At 34.0% G+C, this 18,187-nt stretch overlaps 3 protein-coding genes and 1 long non-coding RNA gene across 5 annotated transcripts; 3 read left to right on the plus strand and 1 right to left on the minus strand.

Annotated features, from left to right (window-relative positions):
- The first annotated feature begins 170 nt into the window (after positions 1 to 170).
- LOC107432037 (uncharacterized) lies at positions 171 to 1,707 on the plus strand. Its single transcript, XR_001582682.4, has 3 exons — positions 171 to 467; positions 668 to 739; positions 1,353 to 1,707. It is a non-coding gene; the product is annotated as an uncharacterized LOC107432037 (long non-coding RNA).
- Positions 1,708 to 5,343: 3,636 nt separating this feature from the next.
- LOC107431996 (protein PELOTA 1) lies at positions 5,344 to 5,793 on the plus strand. Its single transcript, XM_025066608.3, has one exon. It carries the CDS (start codon positions 5,344 to 5,346, stop codon positions 5,791 to 5,793), a length of 450 nt encoding a protein of 149 aa, XP_024922376.3.
- Positions 5,794 to 6,196: 403 nt separating this feature from the next.
- Positions 6,197 to 9,952, minus strand: LOC107432059 (DEAD-box ATP-dependent RNA helicase 38). The gene is made up of 8 exons (XM_016043115.4): positions 9,410 to 9,952; positions 8,976 to 9,269; positions 8,494 to 8,718; positions 8,026 to 8,091; positions 7,187 to 7,588; positions 6,814 to 6,922; positions 6,603 to 6,688; positions 6,197 to 6,421 (listed from the first exon to the last, which is right to left on the minus strand). Exons 1-8 carry the CDS (start codon positions 9,713 to 9,715, stop codon positions 6,365 to 6,367), a joined length of 1,545 nt encoding a protein of 514 aa, XP_015898601.3. The 5' UTR covers positions 9,716 to 9,952; the 3' UTR covers positions 6,197 to 6,364.
- Positions 9,953 to 12,850: 2,898 nt separating this feature from the next.
- Positions 12,851 to 17,643, plus strand: LOC107432065 (aspartic proteinase 36). Of its 2 annotated transcripts, XM_016043123.4 has the most exons (11): positions 12,853 to 13,389; positions 13,944 to 13,961; positions 14,083 to 14,212; positions 14,306 to 14,556; positions 14,991 to 15,218; positions 15,493 to 15,655; positions 15,947 to 16,020; positions 16,181 to 16,277; positions 16,381 to 16,444; positions 16,797 to 16,868; positions 16,971 to 17,643. In XM_016043123.4, exons 1-11 carry the CDS (start codon positions 13,148 to 13,150, stop codon positions 17,138 to 17,140), a joined length of 1,509 nt encoding a protein of 502 aa, XP_015898609.1. In that variant the 5' UTR covers positions 12,853 to 13,147; the 3' UTR covers positions 17,141 to 17,643. The 2 variants fall into 2 exon arrangements, with proteins under 2 accessions (XP_015898610.1, XP_015898609.1); XM_016043124.4 differs by lacking the exon at positions 13,944 to 13,961 and having other exon boundaries at positions 12,851 to 13,389.
- The last annotated feature ends 544 nt before the right edge of the window (positions 17,644 to 18,187 follow it).

An 18,187-nucleotide genomic window follows, 5' to 3' on the forward strand; every position in this document is an offset into this window, starting at 1 on the left:
GAATATTTTTATTTGTATCTATATCTATAAAAATAAAAATAAAAAATTAAATAAATATAAATAGAAAAAATAAATAGTTTGTATGTAGATAATTTATTTAAAAAAAAATTCAAAGATTAATTAAAGAAATCGGAACGAAAATCCACCTGATGCGAAACTTACTTATGTTATAATATTTATACTTTCATTCTAAAGTCTCTCGCCGTTGGTTCTCATCGGTCTAAATTTTGAAAAATAGCCGTTGCAGTCTCTCTCTCTCTGTCTCTTTCCGCCTCTAGCAAATCCAGACTCTTCTTCTTCCCACCGATCTCTAGGGCCTATTCTTTAACGGAAGAAGTAAAAATAGCCGTTGCAGTCTCCCTCTCTCTCGCAAATCCAGACTCTTCTTCTTCCCACCGGTCTAGATCTAGGGTTTATTCTTTAATGGAAGAAGGAAAAATCCCCGTTGATTGATTTTATAATCAGAGGTACCAATTTTAAAATCTGAAAATCTATTTTAAGGTTAAAATCTATATGTGTATATATATATATATATGCCTGGTGTTTGTTGTATTTTCTACCTGTAATTTTTCTGAGACTATTCTGAACTAAATTTTCTATTTTTTGTTTTTTACCCCTTTTTTCTAGTCATGAATATCTCACATACTTTCCTTCTTTTGGTTGGCAGGCATTTCATGTTCTTTCAAACCAACGAAATAAAAAATAATCCCTCATGATCTGTCACAAGGAAGCATCCAAGGTCCCCTTCTGTTCTTGCTTTTCTTCTTGATTTATATGTGTTGATAGGTATACTTCATATACATTTGTTATGCATCTCTGCTTCTGAGCATGTTTTTTTTCCTTAATTTAGGATATAATTGACCATTAATTTCCAGTGATTGTTTATGATTTCAAGCGATTGAAACTTGTAATCTTTGTACCATTACTTTCCTCTAATGAATGTCCAAAGACATGACTACTCCTTTACTTTATTATTGAAATTTAAATGAATTGCTTTAGTTTGTATGTGTATTTAGTATGAAATGAATATACTAAACTTTAGGTTCTCTGTTTCTTGCCTGATAAATGACAGAAATGCATGAATTATATACATAAATACATAATGTAAACATATAAATAACAATGTCTCTACATATAGACACATGATTTTGGCAGAGTTGGTGACTTTTGGTGATTTCTAGAAGAGTATATATAGTATAAATTAAAATTAGATAACAAAAATCAGTAAAGTAAATTCAGGAGATGTTATTTGCTTCATGACCTTTTGACAATAAAATGCATTTTCAATAGATATAACAGTTTCTTAATTTCAAGACGCTTAATCATTAACTCTCCTATTTTTGATTGTGCAGTGCATCATTTGCTTTGGCTATTTGCTTCTTAATACAGAAAAGCTTCTCTTCTGGGGCTTGAATTACTTGTACAGCAAGGGGTTCATGGTGTGGTTTGTGTTAATTAATGCAAATAATTGCGTGGTTTGTGTTAATTAATGTAAATTATTTGAATGTAATGGTGTCGTTCGTACAATGATAAAGTGATATAATAAAAATGTAATATTTTGTTCTGTTAGGGAGAAGAGACCGCTGGGGGATTGGCCCAGGGCTCTTCCTCCTCTGTGCGTGTGTGGGTGGTGTGTTGCTTTCTATTTCTCATTTCTTTTCCTTTCAACCTTCCCTCTTCAATGTTTCTCTTATTTTCCCATCTCCACATTCTTCTCTTCCCATCTCCACATTCTTCTCTACTTTTTCTCTTTTCCATGTTTCCTATCTATTTTCTCCGTTTGTTTTTCTCTCTAATTTCTTTTTATTTTCTTTCTCTGTTTTCTCTATTTGATTTATCTTTGTTCTTTGTCCTTCTAGTTTCTCTCTAATTTCTTTTTATTTTCTTTCTCTGTTTTCTCTATTTGATTTATCTTTGTTCTTTGTCCTTCTAGTTTCTCTCTTTGTTTTATTTCTTTACTTTCTTTTTGTTCTATCTCTTTACTTTATCTCCTTAGTTTCTCACTCTACTTTTTTTTTTTCCTTCACTTTTCCTCTACAGTCTCTTTCTTTCTCTCTCTAATTTATGCTCTATCTTCTCATTGTACATTTTTATCTTTTGATTTTCTCTTTACTTTCTCTTAAGATTTTCTCTCTATTTTTGTCTCTAATTTTTCTTCACTCTCGAGTTTCTTTCTTATTATTGCCTATGGGTAAATTGTTTGATTCACATGTTATTTATGCTTAATTTTATAGAATTCCCTTTATGTCCTCTATAGAAGTGATAGTATTTTGTTAAAAAAAAATGAAAAACAAAGAAAAAGAAGATTTAAACTTTTTATAAATAAATCAAATACCATTAGAATTGATAGTATAAAAACATGAAAAACAAAGAAAGGAAAAGATTTAATTTTTTTTTTTTTTAAAGTATATGACTTTAATGGTGAAAAACAACACTATGAAGAAAATGAAGATAATTTTTAAAATATACTTGCATTTTTTTTTTTTCTAGAAGTCAAAAAAAATAAACTATATTTTTATTAGATAAAGTACACAAAGAGTTAACATACAAATTTAAGATTAAATGAAAATAAAAAAAATAGTATTACATGTAATTAGAATTAAGAGGAAGAATATATATTTTACTAAAACTACTCACGTAATTACTAGTACATTAGAATTAAGAGGAAGAATATAATTTACTAAAACTACTCACGTAATTACTAGTACATTCTTCCATTACATGTAATAATTTCAAAAAACTTAAAAAATTTCAATGCACATGAAGCTTTTTTATTTATTTATGAAAAAACTATTATTAAAATAATTTTATGTGTACAAGAATTATCTCATAGAAAAACTAGTATTAAAATAATTTTATATGTACAAGAATTATCTCATAGAGTAAAAAGGAAAGGTTTTTTTTAACTATGAAAAAGAAAAACTGAAAATGGAAAAAATTAACTATCAACTTAGAAAAAAACTAAAATTATAATCATAAAATATTAGATACAAAAAAAAAAAAAAAAAACTACGAAACTAATGAATCCAAGTTTTATCTAATTAAATAACATAAATAATATAAATCTTTTCTAAGCAAATGCTATATAAAATGTAACAAAATACTAAGATATAAAAAATCAAATAAATAAATAGAAAACCTTAGATTGTGTAGTAAAGGACATAAATGGAATTCGATAAAATTGGCATTGCTAGCTTGTGAAACAAATGAATTATCCTGTGGCAGTAACCAGAAAAATAAGCTACAGAGATAAATGCTAGACAAATTGGAGAGAATGGAGAAGGAAAACGATGGGAAGGAAGTTGGGAAAAGTAGAGAAAAAAATCTTTTGATAAACTGAGAAAATGGGGAGATAGTAGGGAGAGAGGAAAGAAAATGTAGTCAAGTGTGGGAAGAAAGTAGTGAGAAAGTGTAAGGAGTATATATGAGTATATGGAGAGAAGAACAAAAAAGGAATTAAAGAGAAAAAAACAAGGAGGGTACAGAAGGGTGGAGAGAAAAATGCAAATAGATAAATTAGAGAGAAGCTAGAAAGAGAAAGGAGAGAAAAAGGAGAAAAGTAGAGAGAAAGGTTAGTTGGAAGAGAGAGAAGGTAAAGAAAGAGAGGGAGAAAGAAATTAGGAGGAATTAGAGAGAGAAATTCGAAAGGTGGAAATGGGGGAGAAAGCTAATAGAAATAGTCAAATATAGTGAGGAAGGTTTTGATTTTTTTTTTTTTTTTTTTTTTAGTTTTTTTGGGTACTCATGGAATATTTTGATGAATGTTGAATTATAAACTTGCAATTCAGAAAGCTTTTTTTATTATGAAGTTATTATTATCAATCACCATCCTATCCAATTCTTTGAACACAAAGTTATCATTTGAATGCATATAAATATTACTATAAAGTTATCATTTGAATGCATATAAATACTACCATTTCTTTTAGACAATTCACTTTTTTTTTTTCCTTTTTTTTTTTTTTTTTTTTTGGGTGAAATCTTTCAAATAATATACTTGCTCTGTTTATAAGCACTGATAATGTAATATCAATTTTAGTTATTGAAGACAGAGGTCTCATCTAATGTGATCGTTTCCCACCTTGTACTACACTACTTTTGATGTCACGGGACTTGTCTCTAACATTGACAATTCGGAGCACGTTTTTACAAATCCTAATTTGACTTTCTAAACTTTTCGAAAATAGATATTATAGATCAATATCATTATGAATATATCCCTTGAAAATTTATTCTGTTATCCTAAAAATCCTTGGAATATGCTAGATAACACTTCATTTGGCAAAGGAAAAAAAACTTAAAAGTCTAAAAATTTAAGATTTTAGCCTTTTCCTATGTCCTTTTTATCAATCAAATTAATATAGATAAGTGTAATGCATCATCACACGAAGTTATATATTTCATATATCTTTTCCAGGGTAATATTTCATTTTTTTTTTTTATATTTAAGTTACATTTTTTATATAATTCAAGTTCGTTGAAGGCCATGATTGGAATTTAAAAATGAAATCAATAATAAATGGAATAAATAATGCAATGTAATTGAAAAGGAATAAAAACAGAACTACAATTTGGCTGAAATATAAAAAAATAAACATACAAATAGCCAAAATGACTTAATGGTAATTATAGTTAACAAATCGAATATATATTCATGTATGAGAGAAAGAAGAATGAACATATATTGCTGCACTAAAAATGGAGATTTCATAACATATATTGCCGCACTAAAAATGAAGATTTCATTCCAAATTAACTTCGATTACCAATGATGATTTAGCTAAAGACACTAGTTACAAATCACTTCTACTTGTATTGGTAATTTCTTTCTCATTAAGGTTAGATTATTGTTTTAATTAAGTATCTTTCTCATTAAGTACTCTTCAAAATCAAATTAAATTAAACTTGTTTTTATCAATTTAATCAAACACAATATATATTTGGTATATATTTGACATGGCACTTCTTCTATAGCAAACTACTCTTGCACATTTTGAAATGAAATAAATCAATGCATGTTGCAGGAATATATATGCTATAGAAGACTGCTTTCAAAAAGATTGTATAAAGCCAGGTAGGCAACAACGCCCACTTGATCAAACCATTTACAGGGCACTGCCATTGTTCTTTCTAGCTCTTCTGTGTTTTATTTACAATATTTTCTAGCCCTCCTGTGTTTAAAGTGGTGGTAAATCCAACAATAACAAGCTTTTCGAAAAGGCCTTCGATGCTATCGCGAAGCACGTTGATTTTGAAGTCGTACGGTGCGTAGTAATAGCGAGTACCGGATCGATCAAAGATGAATTCCGACGCTGTTTACTGGCAGAAGCACACAGATTGAAGATGAAGTCGGTGGGAGACAACAAGTCACGCATTGTCGTTGTGGAGACGAAGGCAGGAAAGAAGAACAGTTTGAATGAGGTTTTGCACGATGATACAGTGATGAACTTGATCAAGGACACCCGAGCTGTGATGGAAATTAGGGCTTTCATGGAGTTTGTGGATTTGTTATCCAGCCATTCGGATCGTGCATGTTATGGTACAAAGAGTGTCGAGGCGGCTCATGAACTTTTGGCGATCGAAACGCTCTGGATTACAGATGATTTGTTTAGGAATGCTGAGATTGCAACGAGGAAGAAGTATATAGGATTGGTTAACGCAGTGAAGAATGCTGGAGGAAATACTTTCGTGCTTTCGCCGAACCATGTGTCCGGTGAAGAACTGGCTAAGCTCACCGGTATTGCAGCCACATTGAGGTTTCCCGTACCTGGTCTTGATGATATGGAAATCTAATCTAATCTGGAGCTTTGTTCGAATCCATTTTTTTTTTTTTTGTTTGTTTTTTTATTTTAATATTGGATCTAACTCAAATTTTACAGGTTTAGGAATTGTTTCATACAATTTCTTTCGAAGCTATAGAAGTCGTGATCATAAAAAACGATCAAACTCCAATTTGCTTGTTAAGATGAGAATATTTTTCGGTGTAAGATGATTGCTTTTTTAATTAATTAACCATCATTGACTAAGCTTTTTAGCATACGAATCATGTCTTACCAATTCGTTCATACGATTTAATAATTGAATTGACACAGACTATCCTATTTTTGCCCGAGAAACCATGAGATCTTGGAACCTTTGGTGGTTATGGTTCGATTATTCCAGCTCCCGACTTACAAAATTCATAAGACATAATATATTAAAAAAATAATAATAAATAAATAAAACATGACCGAAAACTGATAAAAGTTCGTATTTAAATATAATTTATTACATGTGCAACAAGAACTCAACTTTTCCCTTGCAAAATCACTCTCACTGCTTGTGAAAACACTTCATAAAAAGCTCTACTTCTTTCACAAGATAATTACAGTAAACCAGCGGCCTTCAGAGCATCTTGAAAGGCTTCATCACTATTCTTGACCTACATTGAACAAGAAAAAAAATTACATTCTAGAAATTAAAAACTTGACACTATTTTTACTTGTAAATTGGAAGGATCATAAACTTTCTAGAACATCAGATATGAGAAATCTTTTCAATTTCTTAAATGTTGTCTAGCAGATTGCAGGGTACGAAAGAGAGGGTGTACAGACAATTGTTACCTCTGTCACTTGAGCGCCAAAATACTGCTCAATTTTAGCCATGATTTCTTCATCCCTACCACCGTAAATAAAATTGAAAACAGCTCCTGCAGGAACAGAAATCCACCATACACCCATAGTCAAGAGATCTATTATATATGTATATATTCAGAGGATTTAACACCATGTAATATGGTGAATGGTAAAACAAATTATGACCATGATCACCTACCCTTGCGACCAAAACGCCCGGCCCTGCCAATTCTATGTAAATACACCTCATAATCTGGCTCTTGAGTTTCATGTTTCACAGGGAGATCATAATTTATTACCAAATTGACCTGCAAAAACAAGATATCAACATGTCAATCCTGTGAACTTGATGCCAGCTTGCACTACTGGTTTTCTTGGCCTCTAGGGGAAGTTTAGACTGGATAATTATGCCAGCAGCGTTTTGAGGAATAAGTGTTAAGTTGTATAACTAGGCAATTTGGAGTGAGGAACAGGAATGTGTTTCCTATCATGGGGTTCTAAGTCTAAAACTGAAGTGCTCTATATTGGGATATCATGTAGCTAGAAAAAGAGTGGCAGGGTGAGGTAAACACCTGTTGTTGGTCAAAGCCTCGAGCAAGCAGGTCGGTTGATATAAGAACTTGAGTCAAACCATCTCTAAATTCTCTGACTATTTTATCCCTCTCCTCGGGAGTGTTAGCACCTTGGATGGTAGTAACTGAATAACCGTCGTCAACAAGTTGCTTATGCAGCATGCTTGCACTATTTCTTGTGCGCACAAATATAATTCTTTGCCCCAGGTTCTCTCCTAGTTCAAATATTCTATCTTTAATAATTTGAATCTTGGTGAGTTCATCAGGACAGAACACTTTGTACTGTTTCACAGCATCCAGAGATAGTTCTTCTTTCTTCACAAAAAGTTGATTGTAATCTTTGACTATCTTAGAAACAAAATTCTTGACGGTTTCATTAAATGTAGCAGAAAACAGAAGCACCTGAAAACAAATATATTACAAAAAGAATGTTGTCAAACAACACTTTATTACAATGGTTTAGCGACTAATTAGTGTAATGATGCCTGCCCCAAAACTTTACCCAGAAGAGAAATACAGGAACACATCATAACTTGTCTAATAAATTTACACCAAAATTTTATAAACGAAGCTTTCTGTAACATTGTGTATATTTCCTCAGGTACAGATGATATTTGCTGATTAATATCTCTCAAATTATTGGTTGTTCATGAAAATGGTCACTACTGATATTTGAGAAAAGTTGCACATATTGAAAAACTTCTAAGCAAATAAAGTTGATTTATAATACCAGAAAACCACTTCAGAAGAAATGATAAAGGAAATCAACAGAAAACATACAAATAGAGCATACTAACAACTAAGCAATCAATTTTAAGCAGATATAAAACTTGACAAACCTGGCAGTGACGACTACTTCTCTCAATATCCTTCTTAATCCTTAAGGAATCATCTTTAAAGCCATCCTGCAAGAATATTAATAAACATTAACATATCAACTTGAGTTCATAAAGCAGAATATTATTCCAAGCCAGCAGTCACATGTTACTTTATTCTAAGAAATCAATTTTCTTTTTCTTCTTGGTAGAAAACCATCCCAGGCTATTACCCATCAATTTGTGTCCATGAACTTCAATCCAAACACGACATACATATGAACAAAAATGGTATATAAAACAACAATCTTGGACAAAAGATCCTTTACAAAGAACTAGTTCCAACAGATAGGAAACCGCAAAGCAACCTTGGAATCATTGAATTATGCTAGCAACATATAGTAGAGCCAGGGTAATCGAAGCCAGCATATAAATTAATGAAGAAACACACAGAAAGCACAATTTTTTCTTTTAATATACATATTTTTTTACCTCAGCCAGCATGTGATCAGCCTCATCAAAAACAAGAATCTTCACATTAGATGCACCCAATTTCTTTGCCGACATCCATTTCTTTATTGTACCAGGAGTTCCAATCACTATTTGTGCAGAAACTGGTGGCCGTTTGTAAATGTTAATATGATTTGTGCTGTCTGGAACAGCACACTCCGAACTTATGCCTGTGTACCTCCCCATCTTTCTAAGAACTTCCATGTTCTGCCAAATTCACTTTCTATTGTCAAATTCCAGTTACCTCATTCTACATTTTATTTCGAAACGAAGATAAAAAAAATTCAAAAAAAAAAAAAAAAAAGAAGGTGCACACTTTCTACAATAATCAATTCTACGTATTTTGTCCCGGTATGAAAAACTCACCACGATATGCTGTTCGAATTCAAAGTAAATAAATAAAAAACAGAAATATGAAAGCACTCATTTTTATAAAGTTTACAAGGAAAAAAAAAAAAAATTACCTGAATAGCCAACTCCCTAGTGGGACAGATGCAAAGAGCCTGAGGAGCCTTGAGGTTTGGATCAACACGACTCAACATCCCAAGCACGAAACAGGTAGTTTTCCCGGACCCATTATGTGCCTGAGCTATCAAATCCTTGTATGGAGAAGTCAATATCATCGGCAAACTTATAGCTTGAATCTTACTGGGCTTCTGGAACTTCATCTCCACGTACAAACCCTTCAACAGCTCAGGCGACAGATTCAAATCCTCAAACGTACTCGCCGATGAATACGGCGTATCCCCCGACGTAACCTGCCCCCAAAAATCAACCAAAACAAAAAAATCGAAATTTTGAGTTCGCCCCCAAAATCTTAAAACTTTTAATTGATACAGGGAAAGAGAGAAGGGCCAAAAGAAAAAAAAAAAAAAAAAAAAAAGAAGAAAGGTCGTACGGCTTTGATATTGGAGTCTTCAGGGTCGTCGAGGAACTTGTTAATCTTCTTGTTCTCGTCGATTTTCAAGTTCTCAAGCTCCAAACTCGAACTGGAGATCGTCGATTCCTCGACGGGGTCGTCCTCTTCGTCACCCCATCGCTTCGTCGGCGTCAGCTGAGGTTTGCTTTCCGGCAGTGTAGTGGCGGTGGCGGTGTTATCGGCCATGATTGGAGGTTCGTCCACTTCGTCAGCCCATCGCTTCGTCGGCGTCGGCTGAGGTTTGTTTTCCGGCGGTGTAGTGGCGGTGGCGGTGTTATCGGCCATGATTGAAGGTAAGAAAAAAAAGGGCTGCGTTCCAGTGAAAGCGGAAGGGACTAGAACCTTGAGGAGGGTCTTTAAGATCGATCAAAAGGACGAGGAAATTTTGTGGAAGATTAAACCTTTTAAACAGTTTAATTGGATTCCAGGCCTTCAATTTTACTTTTGACTTATGTGGCAAATTGTAATTGGATAGTTAGCTTTGCTGGCATGGTACTGACCGACATCTTTTGTGATGTCCGGTTTTGACGCACTTAGCAGCTGGAGGTTTAGCTTTGTTTTGTTTTTTTTTTTTTTTTTTTTGAATAAGGTTTAGCTTTGTATTGACGCGGTGAAAATTTTGCTTTTAAATTACGCCGAGAAGTCAAATTACAATGGTTACCAAAAAATTACTACCCAAAACAAATAGTTACCAAAAAAAAAAAAAATAATAATAATAATAATAATAGTCAAAATCCAATGGATGGGCTTAAAATTAATATGAAGTTGTAGGCCCAATACAGTGTTGCTCACATTTTCCAGAACAGCCCAGCCCATCAGACCGGACTAGTGTCTAGCTTACCTTCCTGTTTGTAGGGTTTCCCCTTTCCAGTGGAAACTGAAACCTTCCAAATTAAACTAGTTGCCTAAAATTTATGCGGCGTTTGAAAACCCATTGCAGTTGCATTTGATTGGTGACATTTTTGTTTTTTTAAGCCTTTTTGATAGTGATATTGGAGCTCTAAACGCTGCCAAAGAGAAAAAAAAAAAAAAAAAAGCAACTGCCTCTACCACACATTTGAAAAAAATATATATAATTTTTTTTTTAAATAAGTTTTGCAAGTTCTTCCAACAGAAGCAGGAGAGTTACAACTTCTCAAGATAAATTATTCAGAACCCAAAAAAAAAAAAAAAAGTTCATTAATTAAACTATAAAAATACAATAAATAACTTAAAAAAATTTAATTATGTGTAACCAAATATTTATCATTTTATTTTATACTGCAGAAAAACATTACAAAAGTAAGTGTTACAGAAAATATACATATATATATATATATATATTAATAAAGTATCAATAACCAAAAAGAAAACAAATTCCCAAGCACACCTTTAATATGTAAACCAATTAATAAGGATAATTTAGTCTTTTTACATAAAAGTGCTAAAGAGTGTCATTAAAGTTATTGATTGATTGATCCGAATGTGACTCTAACTGCTTATTCTGACTTTTGAGCTAGATTAAGGAAAGAAAAAAGGGGGGGAAAAAAAGACATGATGTTAGTTACTATAGACCAAAAAATAATTGCATGCAAATGAAATCAGCCTCTTTATTTTCGCAGCGTATATACATGTACTTAATCTGTGTCGTTCGTTTTATGGACATAAAGAGACCGTCTCAGAAAAAAAGATTCAACAAATAAGGAGAAGAAAGAGGCGTTGGCTGCGAATGTCCATTTGCTAATGCTGATGCGTGATGCCCATTTTGTTTCAAATTGAAAATGACCTGCCCAACCTGATCAAAAATCTTGCCAGCCAATCTACAACCTTGTTCTCTTTGGAACATACCCAAACCAAATACATGGTGGCTTAATTAATTTGGAAGTTTAATGGGCACTTCCACAGATTTTATATGAATATAATATTCTGCGCAAAATGATATCATGCACGATGAGTTTAACATGGTGGGATGTGATTGTCATCATCACCAATGTCTCCCCACATACATATTACTACTATAATTATTGTTTTAAAAAAGGGAAAACAAATAAGAAATAAAAACTTTCTTCCCAATATCAAGCTGGATAGATACTTCTTTTTTTTTTTTTTTTCTTTCTTTCTTGGAGTCAATCGATGGACCTATATGAAGTACAAATTTATGGAAAAACAAAAGGTGTTAGCTCAAGAAAGGGTGTTTCAGCAAGAAAAGAAACCACTTGATTTATATTACAGCAAGGCAATTAGCAATAAATTAGTCAATTTTGTTAGAGGAGTTGATTGATAACTAGTTAGATAGCAATGATTATTGTTGAGTATGTTGCACTTCCAAATGGCTTAAGATAGGCAGCGTAATAAGCCGTGTATCAGGCCAGTAATAAGCCAGCTTTTACTTGGATTTTTGCAGCCTCAAATTCAGCTCAAGTTATACCTCTTCTAATAAAAGAAACTCTTTTGTCTTTTCTTGATGACAAGTAGAACAATGATTGGAATTGCATTATATAATTTGCATTGGATCAAAGGACCTTTCTCTCTCGCCCAACTCCCTTCATTTAAAGCTCCATATTTTTCAATACCTCTGGCTGGAAATTAGGCACCATTTTGATTTCTTAATAATAAAAACCAAAACGAAAAAAGGGAAAAACGAAAGGAATACGTAGTATAGTTTTTAAATGCATGGACCATTCAAAATTTAAAGTTAGAAGAAAGAGGCATTTCAAATACAAAAGAAATTGCTTGCCTTTTCTAGCTCTCCCTCTTTTTAAAAAACAAACAAAAGAGACCAGGCAAACTGCTCTCCAACAAATTTGTATTTTAAAGGTGGCAAAAGTCATTTTGGCTAACAAAAGAAAAAAATAAAATTATCAACTAAAAAAAAAAGGTAATATAAATATTTGGACAAGTGAATAACGTGTCTGATTTACAAAGGGGTCTCCGATTGCCATCCAACATGATCAGGAGCTACGGCTAGTACTCCCCTTTTCACGGTGTTGGGCCCCACACTGACGTTTTGGTCGGTCACCAACGCGTGGAGGCGTAGCGCGTGATTGCCATTTGGAAAACCGATGACGGCTCACTGTTAAAGGCTGGAGCGCGCCGAACTGAAGCCGGTAAAAGATTGTAGTCGTGCATAGGGAGTTTTTTGGTTTTATTGGTCAATGATGGCGGGCTGATATAATTCATACGCATTGCGACCGAAACCGAGCTGCTAAGTAAGTCGGCCAAGCCTGCAACTGGCAGTGTCAATGGGTCACATCTTTTTCCTTTTTCCAGCTATATAGTATATATATAATATTATGTATATGAATTTATTTGTCTAATAATTTGAAAGGTGAAAAAAAAAAAAAAAGGTTGACCCATGCATGCTCAAAATTACCCTTTTCTTATTGGTCGTGCGGATTCGGTTTTTCAATGGAACTTGGGGCAGTGAAAGAAGGATATTAAAGACATTTCAGTTTGTACTTATGGATTTAAAAGAAGCCGTTTAGTCCAGGAGTGCCTAAACCATCGAACTAACAAAATCCGTAAACAGCTCTTGTAATCCAATTACAAAAATAAATAAGAAACTCCCATATGTCGTCTATGGGCCTCTGACAGTCTCTCTCTCTTTCTTTCTTTCTTTCTTTCTTTCTTTTTCTTTCATTTTATTTTTTCCATTGTCCAATGTTCAAAAGCAAGCACAACATCGATCTTCGTTGCTAATTCCCTCTCTTGCTAACTCAAACACACAGACCCATCGAAATGCGGGCCTTCCTAGCCCCGATCTTGGCCTTAGCCACCGTGCTGATATCGCTATCCGTTGTTTACTGTGGCTTTCCGGCTGGTCTTCTCTCTCTAGAGAGGGCCTTTCCTCCAGCTCGCCATGTCCAGCTTGAAGCTCTTAGAGCACGTGACCGTCTCAGGCACGGTCGAATCTTGCAAACCGTGACGGGTGGTGTTGTCGACTTCCCTGTCCTTGGTTCCTCCGATCCTTACCTCGTCGGGTAATTTATCAAGCTGGGTTTTTTTCTTTTTCTTTTTTCTTGTCTTGTGTGAAACTTTGAATGAGCTCGCATTTCTGTGTCTATCTCAAATTAGTATATTTTTGTGAGTTTTTTGTGTGTCTTTCGTGACCCATTAGAGTTGTTCTTTGGTGTGGGCAAGTGTTTTCTTGCGTGTGAGGGTGCTTAGTAAATTTGTCCTGGATTGTTTTTGTTGCTCCGGTTGGTTTCTGAGAAATTGCTGATAAGGGGAAAAAAAAAAAAAAAAATAGTGAAAAAGGAAAAGAAAAGAAAAGCAGATTTTGAATCTTTATTGGTTCTTGTTTTTTATCCTGAAAATAATGAGTTCTTTCTGTTCTTTTTATTTTATTTTATTTTTTTTCCCTTTGGTGACCAAGCGGAGTGCTTGAGAAATAATGGGATTCTGATGGCTGCAAATTTCACAATATTGCTAGCTTTACCTGAAAGTTACGTGCTTTATTATTATCTGTATCATTAATAAAATGTTGACTAGTTTGGATTTTGCTGTTTGCTCCCTGGGCGTTCTATTCAATCAGGATCGATGAATCTTTTGTGTATGTATCTTTTTCTTGATTCTCTTGAGTTCTTCTTCTGGTCCATTCTGTTATCGAATATCTTATATATCGCTGTTGACGCTGTTTCTCCAATTCCTTGATTATGCTTGCATTTGCTTAGGCTTTATTTTACAAAAGTAAAATTGGGCTCTCCTCCAAGAGAATTCAGCGTGCAGATTGATACAGGAAGTGACATTTTATGGGTTACCTGCAATTCCTGCAACGATTGCCCCCAGAGTAGTGGACTTGGAGTAAAATTCAGTTCTTTTTCAGGCTCATTTTGGATTTTTTTTTTAATACTTTTTTAGTAAATTTGGTGAGCATATACGTTCTTTGTTCTGCAGATTCAGCTTAATTCCTATGATGCTGCCAGCTCGTCAACTGCTGGGCTGATTCCCTGCTCACACCCAATGTGCACTTCTGAAGTTCAAACATCAGCAGCTCGATGCTCTCCTGAAAGTAATCAATGTGGCTATTCATTCCAATATGGAGATGGAAGCGGGACATCGGGTCATTATGTTTCTGATTCACTGTATTTTGACATGATTATGGGGCAATCTGTGACTACTAATGTTTCAGCAACCATTGTTTTTGGGTATGTCTTTAGTGGTTATTACTTGAGCTTGCAAGATATTAAAGCAATGTTAAGACAGTAAGAGAGGTGAAAGAGGCAGACAACAAAATTTTGCATGTATATGGTTTCACAAAATAGAGACATAATTTATCTGCTATTGCTAATGTTGTTATATTGAATTTCAAAATTGCTCGATACTGATATCATGTGGTCATAAGTTTTACTCTGAACAAAAGTTCAGAACTTTTTTAGCTATTGGGTGTTTAACCTGGAAAAGTATAATGATGTTTATGTGACTAATCAAAAGTAGGATTTTATCTTCTATTTTGAATGACGAGTGGTTCCCTCTTTTACCCATCTTCTCTTATTTGCTTACTACCTACTGATAGTCCCACCTTAATGTGTATTCTGCTTTTGTTTAAGCTTATTCGTCTGGGTCGTCCTGTTGGAAACAGGTGTAGTACTGATCAATCTGGGGATTTAGCCAAGACAGATAAAGCGGTTGATGGTATCTTTGGATTTGGCCAAGGGGATCTGTCTGTTATATCACAATTGTCATCTCGAGGGATAACTCCCAAAGTGTTCTCCCACTGTTTGAAGGGAGATGGCAATGGAGGAGGTATACTGGTTCTTGGTGAGATTCTAGAGCCAAGCATTGTCTATAGTCCGCTTGTCCCATCCCAGTATGTCTCTATCCTTGGAAACTTCATTTTATCTTTACTGCAACTTAGTTGATGTGTTTGCAAGAGTGACAAATTCAAAAGTAAAATCCACTTTATGAATTCAGAAGTTCCTTCATGTTTAATCATTATCGTGACCATGTTATAAAACGCACACACACACGTATGTATATATGGATACATGCAAACTTGTCTGCGATAGTGGCATATTATTGTTATACAAAGTTCAGTTTTAATGAGAAATTATCTTGACTGATTTCCAATCCAAATTTTTCAGGCCTCATTATAATTTAAATCTGCAGAGCATTGCTGTGAGTGGGCAACCTTTGCCAATTGATTCAGCTGCTTTTGAAACTTCAAACAACCGAGGAACCATTGTTGACTCAGGAACAACTTTGGCATACCTTGTAGAAGAAGCTTATGATCCTTTTGTTAGTGCTGTAAGTGCTTTTGTTTGTTTGTTCAGTTCGATGAAATGCTATGGAACTACTTTGGTGCATTTGGAAGATGACAACTGGTTTCTAAAAATATAAATTATGTTAACTTTGGTTGCAGACATAAATCTACTAATATTGACTGTTTTTAACCAAAAAAACTGGACAACAAATTTCACATTCACATTTTTCATTTAGTTGTCAAGTGATTTCCACTAGCTGCTTTCCTTCTATAAAGAGTAGTGTTTCTTTTGTTTTCAGTGTGTCCTAAAGTTGATTGTGATGTTGCATGTGTAGATAACTGCTTCTGTTTCACAATCTGTTACTCCGACTATCGCAAAAGGAAACCAGTGTTATCTAGTCTTCACCAGGTTTGATTTACGTCTACATTATATATTTTTAACTTTTCCTAAAAGTAGAGAGGAGAAGAGGGGGGGGGGGGGGGGGTGTTGGGTTTCATGGTAGTGCTATGGTTTTTAAGCTTTGATTTTTCTAACAATCTAAATTAGTTCCTGTCCATTATATTTCCAGTATAAGTGACATATTTCCTCAAGTTAGTCTGAATTTTGCGGGTGGTGCATCCATGGTGTTAAAACCAGGGGAGTATCTTGTGCATCTTGGTTTCCAGGTGGGTTTTTCCACCTGCCCCTTCTGTTAAATCATTACATTTACTTAAATATAGTGTGTTGGACATGATCATTGTAAATATGAAGTGTATACTGCTATTGCAGGAAGGCGCGGCTTTGTGGTGCATTGGTTTTCAGAAAGTTCAGGGAGGGGTTACAATATTAGGAGGTTAGATACCAAACTTAGGCTTCTGAGTGGACAAAAAATCTGCCGAAATTTGGTTGATGTGATGAGCAAGTTGCTCTAACTCCCAATCAAGTCATGTTGCTTATGCTTGAAGTAGAGAGTGTTCCTTCATCGTTTGGAGCTTTTGGGCATTTCTTGCCTTATTGGTAGCAAGTTGAAATTTTCTTTCTCGACAACATGGCAACTTGAAAATATATTAGAGAAAAAGTGCTGTCAAGCATTTCTAATGAAATTATTAAAAAAAAATAAAATTTCCATCATGTAGTTCCTAGATCATCTTTAATTTACATTACATTTCCAAGTTTAATGATGTTGCTGCTCTCTTTGTTTGCAGATCTTGTTTTAAAAGACAAGATTGTTGTATATGACTTGGCTCATCAACGGCTTGGATGGGCTAACTATGACTGTAAGTGCACTTTATGAGTCCACATATATGCTTTTGTTCGCTTCCTCTAAACCTGACCGGTACTCTTGTAATACAAAATGAACATGAATTTTGTATTTTCAGGTTCATTGTCTGTTAATGTGTCTGTAACTTCTGGCAAGGACGAATTTGTCAATGCAGGACAGCTGAATGTCTGCAGCTCATCAAGAGATATGCTCTTCAAGACGCTATTGATAGGCATTTCGGCACTCCTAATGCATGCAATGGTGTTGATGGAGTTTCAGTTTTTGTAACTTATACCTCAGGTTTTGATTTCCATTCTTTTTTTTTTTTCTCTATATGTAATAGCCTTGGCCGATCTTTATTTATAGTGATCGGTAGGGTCTTCTTTTTATTATTCGGATGGCAAAGCGCACCGGTGGTGGTCATTGCTTCTCAGCTTCTGAAAGGTCTTATTGTGAAGGATCCTCTGACTCGGCATTGCCAGAATTATGAACTTATACATGTACAGGCTTTACTGGTTTAAGGACGGTTGTAACATCCATTTTGTGGTGGCCATTGGAAGCAAGAGTGGTGGCCATCGGAAGCAAGAGTAAAATCAATTGTAGTTACTTTGTTGATTTTAGATAGGCGATCATTTTTGTAAACTCTGTCTCTTCTTTTTCCTTTTTATTTTATTTTATTTGATTTTTTCAATATGTAAAATGTCAGTTCCAAGTCAGAAAAAAAATGAACAAGTCTAGAGGGCGGGGCCAAAGTGAATTGTTGTTATATGTAAAATGCTCCCTTAATGTTATCCAGCAATGCCTAGTTTTTTTCACTTTTCAGTAACTAAAAAAGGCAGAATTAGTGAGCCAATGAATAGATGACAAGTGCAGATGTTGGCCTTTTCGGTTGTTTGTGATTATGTTTATACGAATCGGAAGCTTTGCACTTTTCTCATACTAGGATTACTTGAACTCCCTGCGTTATCGATTACGATTCACAGTGAGATAGAAAGAAATTTTTTTGTTTCCACCAAATACGTCTTTTTTTATTTTTGCAATCCACCGAACACTTCTACTAATGAAAATCTACAAAACATAATATTTGGAATAAGAGTGCGAGAAACACCCTATTGTCCTAGCATTGAACTACCACTTTACAAAGGTGCCCCACATGCTTATTTTTCCAAATTTGTTTTCTTTCATTTTTTCAGCTATAATTTTATTTTGGTAGGATAAATATAATAAATACGGTAAACTTCTTCTTCTTAATTTTTTGCTGAATCTTCTTCTTCTTATTATTATTATTATAAAAAAAAGAAGAAGTGAAAATTAAATAGACGAAGAAATAGGAAA

Source organism: Ziziphus jujuba, chromosome 11 (assembly GCF_031755915.1).
Source record: "Ziziphus jujuba cultivar Dongzao chromosome 11, ASM3175591v1".
Lineage (NCBI taxonomy): Eukaryota > Viridiplantae > Streptophyta > Magnoliopsida > Rosales > Rhamnaceae > Ziziphus > Ziziphus jujuba.

Excerpts from the sequence above, each read along its gene's own strand:
- LOC107432065 (XM_016043123.4), top strand. The coding sequence starts at position 13,148 with ATGCGGGCCTTCCTAGCCCCGATCTTGGCCTTAGCCACCGTGCTGATA. Across the intron at positions 14,557-14,990 it reads TCAGCAACCATTGTTTTTGG|GTGTAGTACTGATCAATCTG; the intron begins GTATGTCTTTAG and ends TGTTGGAAACAG. Across the intron at positions 16,869-16,970 it reads TGGATGGGCTAACTATGACT|GTTCATTGTCTGTTAATGTG; the intron begins GTAAGTGCACTT and ends TTGTATTTTCAG.
- LOC107431996 (XM_025066608.3), top strand. The coding sequence starts at position 5,344 with ATGAAGTCGGTGGGAGACAACAAGTCACGCATTGTCGTTGTGGAGACG.
- LOC107432059 (XM_016043115.4), bottom strand. The coding sequence starts at position 9,715 with ATGGCCGATAACACCGCCACCGCCACTACACCGCCGGAAAACAAACCT. Across the intron at positions 7,589-8,025 it reads GAAGTAGTCGTCACTGCCAG|GTGCTTCTGTTTTCTGCTAC; the intron begins GTTTGTCAAGTT and ends ATTTGTTTTCAG. Across the intron at positions 6,689-6,813 it reads CGGGCGTTTTGGTCGCAAGG|GAGCTGTTTTCAATTTTATT; the intron begins GTAGGTGATCAT and ends CTGTTCCTGCAG.